This window comes from Pelmatolapia mariae, linkage group LG12 (assembly GCF_036321145.2).
Source record: "Pelmatolapia mariae isolate MD_Pm_ZW linkage group LG12, Pm_UMD_F_2, whole genome shotgun sequence".
NCBI classification, from domain to species: Eukaryota; Metazoa; Chordata; class Actinopteri; order Cichliformes; family Cichlidae; genus Pelmatolapia; species Pelmatolapia mariae.
In genome coordinates, this window is record NC_086237.1 from 7,114,519 (window position 1) to 7,124,123 (window position 9,605).

General features: G+C 38.1%; 1 protein-coding gene across 1 annotated transcript; it reads left to right on the top strand.

Annotated features, from left to right (window-relative positions):
- The first annotated feature begins 96 nt into the window (after nt 1–96).
- LOC134638802 (ectonucleoside triphosphate diphosphohydrolase 2-like) lies at nt 97–9,568 on the top strand. The gene is made up of 4 exons (XM_063489704.1): nt 97–519; nt 4,864–5,091; nt 5,602–5,874; nt 8,802–9,568. Exons 1-4 carry the CDS (start codon nt 418–420, stop codon nt 9,006–9,008), a joined length of 810 nt encoding a protein of 269 aa, XP_063345774.1. The 5' UTR covers nt 97–417; the 3' UTR covers nt 9,009–9,568.
- The last annotated feature ends 37 nt before the right edge of the window (nt 9,569–9,605 follow it).

A 9,605-nucleotide genomic window follows, 5' to 3' on the forward strand; every position in this document is an offset into this window, starting at 1 on the left:
TAAAATGGCTTTATATGCGACTTTAAATAAAACTTTAAACGTAGTTTTCCGAGGTAATTATACTTCTACCACGATCCGCGAAAAAAAACACAGCATGAAAATCACAGACAGTAAATGCAGCGGACACTTTTTTAACACTCGGTTTTACATCAGCTCTTTGTACGTTATGACTTCGCGCTTCTCCGCAGCTTGCAATCGAACCCCTTGATGCTCGCCCTTTTACCGCGTAGCACGCTGGAACGTTTCATCGCGGATGTTTCTGGCGGAGTGTTTACAAAGTTGCAACACAGGAAGCTCGCATTGAAAAGGCGAATGTGTTGTTTTCTGCAGAAGGAACTTACTTTTGTTGACAAAACTCCCGTCAGAAGACATCATTTGGACTCAGATCATTTAATTGATGCTTAAACTGAAAGCAAGATGTTCGCGGGGCTGCCTGAGCTTGGTATATCCAACGGAGAGGATCTTAAAGAAACTCTCACTAACTGCACAGAGCCACTGAAAGCCATCGATCAGTTTCAGGTAACACCCAACAGCTTAATGCCTCCTTCACAAACAGGGAACAGTCTGTCTATTCTCTCCATCTGTCAGCTGCTGCTGGCTCTTCCTCCTCCTCTTCCTCACACACTGCTGAGTTTGTCCTGGTGGATCATCAGGTGTACAAAGCCTCACAGATGATGTGCAGCAGTGGGTCCCTCAGTCTGTCCTCACTCTGGACACTTGCAGTTGTCACACATGGAAATCAAATGTGTGATAAGCTGCAGGATTCAAACACAAGTGTAACTTATAAATACATGTTCATACTTTTATTCCACAATCAGAGAGAAAGAAACAGAGAGAGAGTGCAGGACAGACAGACAGGTGACAGTCTCAGGTGTATACACTGCTACAAAACAGCACAAGAGAAGGAGGATTTAGTGTTTGTGTTATTACGAGTGCTAAACAAGAAGAGTTCCCAGATGGTACAGTGGACACATGTGTGACTCCTGTGATTAAAGCATCTTTCTTTCAGCTTAACGAGTGAACCGTCAGCTCGTTCAAACACACGTTAAAGTCCGTTTGGCTCAACACCACCGAACAGAGGCAGCAATATAACATAGCTAACATTAACAGTGCAGTGAATCCTGCTTGTGCCGTGATATTCAGGACTGCAAACCGAGCAGCATCACTGACTTTCAGCTTGTTGTGTTTGTGGATATATGACTGACTTTAATTATCTACAAAATCATCACATTCTCTGTAAGATTAAGGTCAGCTATTGTATTATTATATTTTAGGGGCTTTAAAACCAAGTAAACGCTGAAAGTACAAACATCGCTAATGGCAAATAACTTTGCCGACATGTGGCCAACAGTAATGTTTTAATGTTCTTCGTTATTAAACATTTGCACATAAATAAGTGACATAATATTCAGTACTTACGTTTAACAGTTTACTCTTCGGCCGCTACGCTTCTGCCGTCTGCGGCAAAATTATCCACACCGACTGCCGCGCTATGAATTGTGGGATATGTCGGGCCGCGAAGTCTACACCGCCATAGCCTTAAAATTCAGGGAAATGAAGGACGCATTTGAGGGCCGCATTTCGAGCAGCCTTTGAATTGGGACAGCCTTCGGCGCGCCGCTGTGACGTAATCGGCCTTAAAATGCAGCCTTTAAGGCTGCAGACCCTGAATTGGGATACAGCCAAAGATTGCCAATAAAACAAGAAATCACCAACACTGAAACACGGACTCAACATGCAAACTTGACAGTAACAAAATGGTAAACCAACACAAAGACAAAACTGACTTGACATGGAAAACACTAAAGAACAAACACAGAGGTGAGACTAAGGACTGGATGGCTAAAGGAAACTAATAAACCTAAAGTCATTTATGACAACACTAGAGACATGAAATAATACAGGGGCCAGAAAACTAATAAGCACAATCAAACCAAAATATAATTCATAATTCAAAACCATATACCGTACTGTGCAAAAGTCTTAAGCCACGAACAACTGCCCTTTCTTTTGAAGGCCTTTAAAGTTTTTAAGCCACTTAACACTGACCTATGAACCATTCGAGCATTAAATATATATAACTCATGGGATTAACCAGTGTTGTGCCTACATGGACAGTTTTAAGCACTTCTTTAAGCATTTTGTTACTAGCAGCTTTTCACAAAAACACACTTTGTTCCTATCTTTTGTTCCAAACTGTTATGGCAAATACCATAATAACACAGTTTGACTTGCACAAAATGTTATTACTGCACCAGCAAAGTAATTCCCGAAGAACCTGGCATAAACCAATAAAATAATGCAATTTAATTCAATTCCATTTATTTATATAGCACCAAATCACAACAACATTTGCCTCAATGTGTTGTAAAGTTGTAAGGTCAAGACGTGTTAGGAGTGTGCTGTTAACAATATCTGAGGATACTAAAGACTAAAGTAGTGGTATGCCTAAAAACCTATTTATATAGCAGATGAACAGTATCTGAAAGTGATGTACTTAAGAAATACAAAGAAACTGACCATAACTATAACAGAGAAGGAATGGTTTAGTATCTGTGAAATACAACACAGTACAACGAATTTGAGGTTGTGGAGGGAATTTTGCTGGAAAAATTTGACGCGTTTTTTCATTACACCCAAAGTTAAAAGTAAACAGATCTCAAGTCCACCGAAATGTTGGAGACTGTGTGGAGAAACAGAAGCTGATTACCCACATATATTTTGGAAGTGCATAAAAATAAAAAAGTATTGGGAAGACCTTAAAATGACCATGGATAATGTTCTGGGTTATGCACTCCCAAACACCTGTCAAGTGATGTACCTTGGAAACATAAAGGAACTGGTATAAAAGGAGGACATGTATCTAGTAAAAATAATCCCAGCCGCAACAAAGAAAGCAATCACAAAGAACTGGTTACACCCAGACCCTCCCACTCAACAAGATTGGATTAGGATTGTAGAAGGTATCTCAGAAATTACATTCAACATTAGACTGATGGGGTGTAAGTATGATAGACAATGGAGGAAGTGGAAAACATTTTTAAGTGGCACCAAAAACACGACATAAAAAGAGATTTGCATGTGATAGAAGGTGGGGAAAGAAATGTAAACTCCAGACTGTTTGTTTGTTTGTAATTTTCTTTACTGTATTGTTTTCAATACTAACTAAAGCTAATAAAAATTAAAGTTGCAAAAAAGAAATACAAAGCCATTACAAGCCATTCTTAAAGAAGGGTAAGAGGGAAAAAAGATGAGGTGTGTCACATTGCACAAGATCTGGAATGAAAAATAGGAGCAACAGGTCTGATGGAGTAATCAATCAAAAGTTGAAATTTCTAGAAAGGGACTAATAACAGCCATCACCTAAAGAAGAGTTTTTATATTGTCCTTTTATTGTCCTTTTATTGTTTTATTGTCTATTGTCCTATTCCTGAAGACTACTTATAGAAATTACAAAAAAGCTATCCTAAGAGATTTCAGGCTGTACTGATGATTAAAGATAGTCATCCTAAGTATTAATGCTCAAGCCTGTTAGAATTGTTTGTTTTAGCCTATATATGTTTCAGTAAATCGCTTCACCTATTTTCCAAGTTAGATATTTATTAGTTAAACTGACTTATTAACTAATAATTTTACTTGTACTTAGCTGAGTAACTTGTTTGTGACTGTTAACTTACTTACAGTGAGTATTATTAACAACATAATGAAAACTGAGTTCAGGATCTAGTTAACATTTTTAATTAAGCACCATGTTAGAAATGTGATGGATTGACTGGTGTACATGAAGATGCCAAGTGCTGGAAGCGTCCCAGTTGAAAATTACATGTAGGTATTTTATGACGCATGAGTTGCATGTTTAGGTGGGGATGTGGCCACCTTTTACATTTACAAGTGAAGCCAAACAGCTATTTTAGATTGCAAGATGCATCCCTGTATGAGTGTTGAACTGGGATTCTCTACCTCCCTCCAACACTTAAGTTCAGTCAAGTTTAGTTAATTCAATTCATGCATTCATTATGAGAACTGCTTCTTTTGCAATTACAAAAAAGGGGAATGCTTCCACTCACAACAGTCTGCCATTTCAGACACAAAATCAAGAATTTTTTAATTGTTAAATTCAGCACAATTTGCAGGAAATGATGTGCTGCAGCTTTTATAAAATACATTTTCATGATTAATTTAAATATTCAAAAATGTTATGGTCTACAAGAGAAACTCCTACACATACATATAAAATTAGTACAGCCCCCGGGTACACTATTCAGCTTGAACTGTGCCTCTTTAGTAATATAGACAGTACTTTTTCTTGATGACCAGAAAGATTATGGTCCATTAGTAAATCTACTCCCTAATGTTGGGTAGGAATAAGTGTACATCAAGTGTGAGATGAATACTGTAATTTTAACAGTTATTAAAGAACGGATACCATTACCACAAGGGCGGGTACTGGAACAGTTTCTTGGTTTAGGACACAAACACTAACACACAAAATATACCCGAGGCTAATTGTAATGAGAAATTTTACACAATGGTGACACTAGATCAAACATTATGGGAATATTCTAGAAATATATTAGTGTCCATAATCTAGAAAAGATGAATTCCTATTAGATCTATAGCACTATAGCTATTCCACTGAAATACATTGGACTTACTGGTAGCTGCTGGGAGCATAGAAATACACTGGTAATTGACTAAGTGATGTTATTACTGCAACATGGTTGCATGACTAAATTTCTCTTACAGTTTTAGAGCATTAGAGTGCTTTGGTCATTTTTCTCTAAACGTTTTCATTGAATGTTATTGGTTGATTCTAAGTGATTCTAATTTCACTGTGGTGTCATGTCCTTTGTTATTACCCAGTATGGTTTTGTAGGTCACTGGATGAATCCAGGCAGAGAGACAATTGGAGCTTTGGATTTAGGAGGAGCATCTACTCAGATTACCTTTGAGACCTCTGAAAAGGTGGAGAATGAAAGTAACACAATGGAGTTGAAGCTTTTTGGAAACACCTACAGACTATACACCCAGAGCTTCCTATGCTACGGCCAAGACCAGTATTTAAGGAAACTGCTGGCTCATCTCATTAAGGTACTGTTCAACAAGTTAAAAGACTCTAACTGTTAATGGCAACCATTTCAATTGTAATAATCCCTGTTTGTTATAATGATTCTGTATCTTCTCAACAACTGAGAAGTTCAAATAGCAAGATCATATAAAACAGCATATGTAAACATTTTATTGTCTTGCTGCAGTCCTACTAAGCAATAAGGATGTTTGAAACACATCTCCATTAAGCTTACTAAATGGATTAAGTTCACATTTGACACATTTTGGGATCATATTGTTACATTCTTGTTAAGAGAGAGATGAAAGCTTGCCATAAAGATTGGACAGGAGAACTGCTAGCTTGTTAACCAAATTAAATAACCAGCCTTTACCATTTTTAGGAAAATCAGAGTTGTTGCTACGAGGAACCTTAGAACAATGCAGTGTCTGTGTTATGATTGGCTTTTATAGCTTCAATATGGTGAAATGATCTTTGTGAAAAAAATTGTTAAAAAATGTTTTCTAATAAAATTTTAATCTTCTAACTTTAAGGATAACTATCCAAAGAGCACAGTGTTGCACCCCTGCTATCCAAAGCAGTTCAACGAATCTGTCATCCTGGGGAAGGACGTCTTTGATTCTCCGTGTACTGTGGACTCCAAACCAGACAAGATTGACCTGGAAAGGAATGTAAACGTTGTGGGCACAGGAGACTACCAAAAATGCTTAGAGACTGTAAAGAAGATGTTCTCCTTTGAGAGTTGCAAATACTCCAAGTGCTCCTTTAATGGAGTCTTTCAGCCCAGCTTGAGAGGAAGATTCATGGTGAGAGGCTTTTAGATGTTGTCTAAAATATCCTATATTGAGGCAAAAAAGCATAGAAGCATAACGTAGACTCAGTTTTGGGTATCATTTTTAATTCTTTGTTCTTGGATTGCTCATTGTATTGATTACAGTGAGGTTTTTTTTTAGTTCTTAAGTTCTAATTCTACTGTTTTTCCCACACAATTATTAGCATTCATAATTCATAGAAAAGAAGCTCTAGGTCACCTGGGTTTTTGTGTGCATGTTTTCTGAGTGATCAGTTAAAACCTATGCATGGTAGGTTAATTGAGATATCTTAACCTGCTGTTAGTATGAATGTGATGCTGAGTAGCTTCCTCCCCGCTCTCTGATGGAGTGGCGACCTATCCAGCATGTACCGTGCCTCTTTTCTTTTTTCATCTAGGATAATCTCAATGATCCCCTGGAACCCTCCATCCAAACACCTTCACAAAGCACTGTTAAAATATTCAACAGGTTTATTTACAGATTGTTGGAGTAAAATTGCTATCTTTGAATCGGAGGTTAAGAGACAGAGATAATACAGGCTGTCCAATGGCAGACACACTGTCAACAGAAAACATGCCCACAGACAGACACACACAAACACAGACGGGAAAGAAAAGAAAGAGAGAGTCAGTGGTAGTATGGTAGTAATTGCATCAAACAGCTATGCAACCAGACCCTGGAATGTTCATTAGTGAACAACCACCAACTTTAAAGATATGGAACGAGTGAATTGCTTCCTATGTGGACACAGTTTGAAACCTTCCAGGAGATGGTTACACTGAAATCGTCACGTGTATGAAAGCTCTCTGGTAGATATTTTGAATCCCTTATACACACTTTCTGCAATTTTTGCCTAAGAGACTTACTCCCACACAAAAAGTTATACAGACAAGCATACAAGACTTAAAGAGCTGGAAAGTTTCAAGAAAACGTTTGGATAAAATCACAGGAATCCGGCATTCACTTTATTACATATCAGTCACTCTGTCGCTGCTATTGACTATGTTGCCTCTATTCCATGTGCAATATTTTGGTCTTCCCCTTTTTCTGTGCAATATTTTGTTCTCTGTGCAATATTCTGGCACATGTGCAATTACCATCCCCATCCTAAATGACCAATGACCTCCCTTCCACCCTTATCTATATATTATATTACTGCCCTTATACACACACCCACAATGTTTCTGTGACTCATACACCGTGTATATATATAGAGAGAGAATATTATATATTAGTTAGATATATATTCTTATTTGTATATTGTTTTCTTTACTTTTTTTTTAAAATAGACTTTTGCACTTTGTGGTCTTGCTACCTAATTTTGATGTGCAAGAAACTGTACAATGACAATAAAAAAAAGTTCTAAGTTCAGATACAACACCTCTTTTACCAGTGAAATGTGGGCCCACTGGTGGACGATGAAGGTACTGCAGGTGCGCCACAGTAATAACAGAAGATAAATCTGAAATTACTCACAAGCATATACAATTAAATATTTAAATAAATGTATTTATCTATATGAAATTAATTTCATATAGATAAATGTTAAGTTTTCCGAGGTAATTATACTTCTACCACGATCCGCGAAAAAAAACACAGCATGAAAATCACAGACAGTAAATGCAGCGGACACTTTTTTAACACTCGGTTTTACATCAGCTCTTTGTACGTTATGACTTCGCGCTTCTCCGCAGCTTGCAATCGAACCCCTTGATGCTCGCCCTTTTACCGCGTAGCACGCTGGAACGTTTCATCGCGGATGTTTCTGGCGGAGTGTTTACAAAGTTGCAACACAGGAAGCTCGCATTGAAAAGGCGAATGTGTTGTTTTCTGCAGAAGGAACTTACTTTTGTTGACAAAACTCCCGTCAGAAGACATCATTTGGACTCAGATCATTTAATTGATGCTTAAACTGAAAGCAAGATGTTCGCGGGGCTGCCTGAGCTTGGTATATCCAACGGAGAGGATCTTAAAGAAACTCTCACTAACTGCACAGAGCCACTGAAAGCCATCGATCAGTTTCAGGTAACACCCAACAGCTTAATGCCTCCTTCACAAACAGGGAACAGTCTGTCTATTCTCTCCATCTGTCAGCTGCTGCTGGCTCTTCCTCCTCCTCTTCCTCACACACTGCTGAGTTTGTCCTGGTGGATCATCAGGTGTACAAAGCCTCACAGATGATGTGCAGCAGTGGGTCCCTCAGTCTGTCCTCACTCTGGACACTTGCAGTTGTCACACATGGAAATCAAATGTGTGATAAGCTGCAGGATTCAAACACAAGTGTAACTTATAAATACATGTTCATACTTTTATTCCACAATCAGAGAGAAAGAAACAGAGAGAGAGTGCAGGACAGACAGACAGGTGACAGTCTCAGGTGTATACACTGCTACAAAACAGCACAAGAGAAGGAGGATTTAGTGTTTGTGTTATTACGAGTGCTAAACAAGAAGAGTTCCCAGATGGTACAGTGGACACATGTGTGACTCCTGTGATTAAAGCATCTTTCTTTCAGCTTAACGAGTGAACCGTCAGCTCGTTCAAACACACGTTAAAGTCCGTTTGGCTCAACACCACCGAACAGAGGCAGCAATATAACATAGCTAACATTAACAGTGCAGTGAATCCTGCTTGTGCCGTGATATTCAGGACTGCAAACCGAGCAGCATCACTGACTTTCAGCTTGTTGTGTTTGTGGATATATGACTGACTTTAATTATCTACAAAATCATCACATTCTCTGTAAGATTAAGGTCAGCTATTGTATTATTATATTTTAGGGGCTTTAAAACCAAAACAATCCTTCTATTTCTTTTGAAAAAAAGGTGAGAGGTGAAACGAAATGATTTGCTGGAATGAAAAAACTGATAGAATCGACTATATGATGTGATATCACTGCACCTCTTCTTGTGTTTCTGTAGGCCGGAGGAGCATCTGTAGGCTGGGCTTTGGGTTACATGCTAAACCTGACCAATCTAGTTCCAGCCGAAAATCCTGTAGTGATGAAGGCCCTGCCCATAGGGCCCTGGAAAGGCATCCTCTTCCTCTCCATCATCCTCATCTTCTTTGCACTGGGATACCTTCTCTTTGTCTACAGAAAAACACAGGCTAATGAAGGAATGGTTTGAGACCAAAGATAGCCAAGTTGAAGTAAATTTCTCTCAGGCAAAAAACCTTCAGTACACACCTTTTTAATGTTGGCTTTTTATATTATGTAGCAAAAATCATTCTTAAAGTAAAGCTTGCCCTATACAATTTTTGCTTTAGATTCACAAATTTCAGTAAATGTTCAGCTTACTCATGTCAGTGTGCACAAAATCCAAAATAAATGGGATCGTTTTTTAAATGTTCCAGACTCAATGTGCAATACAATACCACTTGTGATTAACTTGTCATTATTTAGCACTTTTCTAGTTTGAATGAGCACTGAAAGTAGCTTTTACTACAAGCTATAGTACATAAACCCATTCACACACACATTCAGGCAGTCTATGAATGCATTTTCTATCACACACTCATACTACCTCTGAACAAATCAGGGACAATTTAAGGTTCAATATAGAAGAACTGTGGCATACATACTCTAAGACACCACTAACAGCTGATGTGTCGTTCAAAATAGCCATGTGCTAAGTGAAGGCTTTTGAAAAAAAGTTGTTAGTTGTTTTGATGGAGTAAAACTTTTCAAATATGTTCAAACTTTTTTGTATGAGTCTGCAAACATG

Excerpts from the sequence above, each read along its gene's own strand:
- LOC134638802 (XM_063489704.1), top strand. The coding sequence starts at position 418 with ATGTTCGCGGGGCTGCCTGAGCTTGGTATATCCAACGGAGAGGATCTT. Across the intron at positions 520-4,863 it reads AAGCCATCGATCAGTTTCAG|TATGGTTTTGTAGGTCACTG; the intron begins GTAACACCCAAC and ends GTTATTACCCAG. Across the intron at positions 5,875-8,801 it reads GCTTGAGAGGAAGATTCATG|GCCGGAGGAGCATCTGTAGG; the intron begins GTGAGAGGCTTT and ends GTGTTTCTGTAG.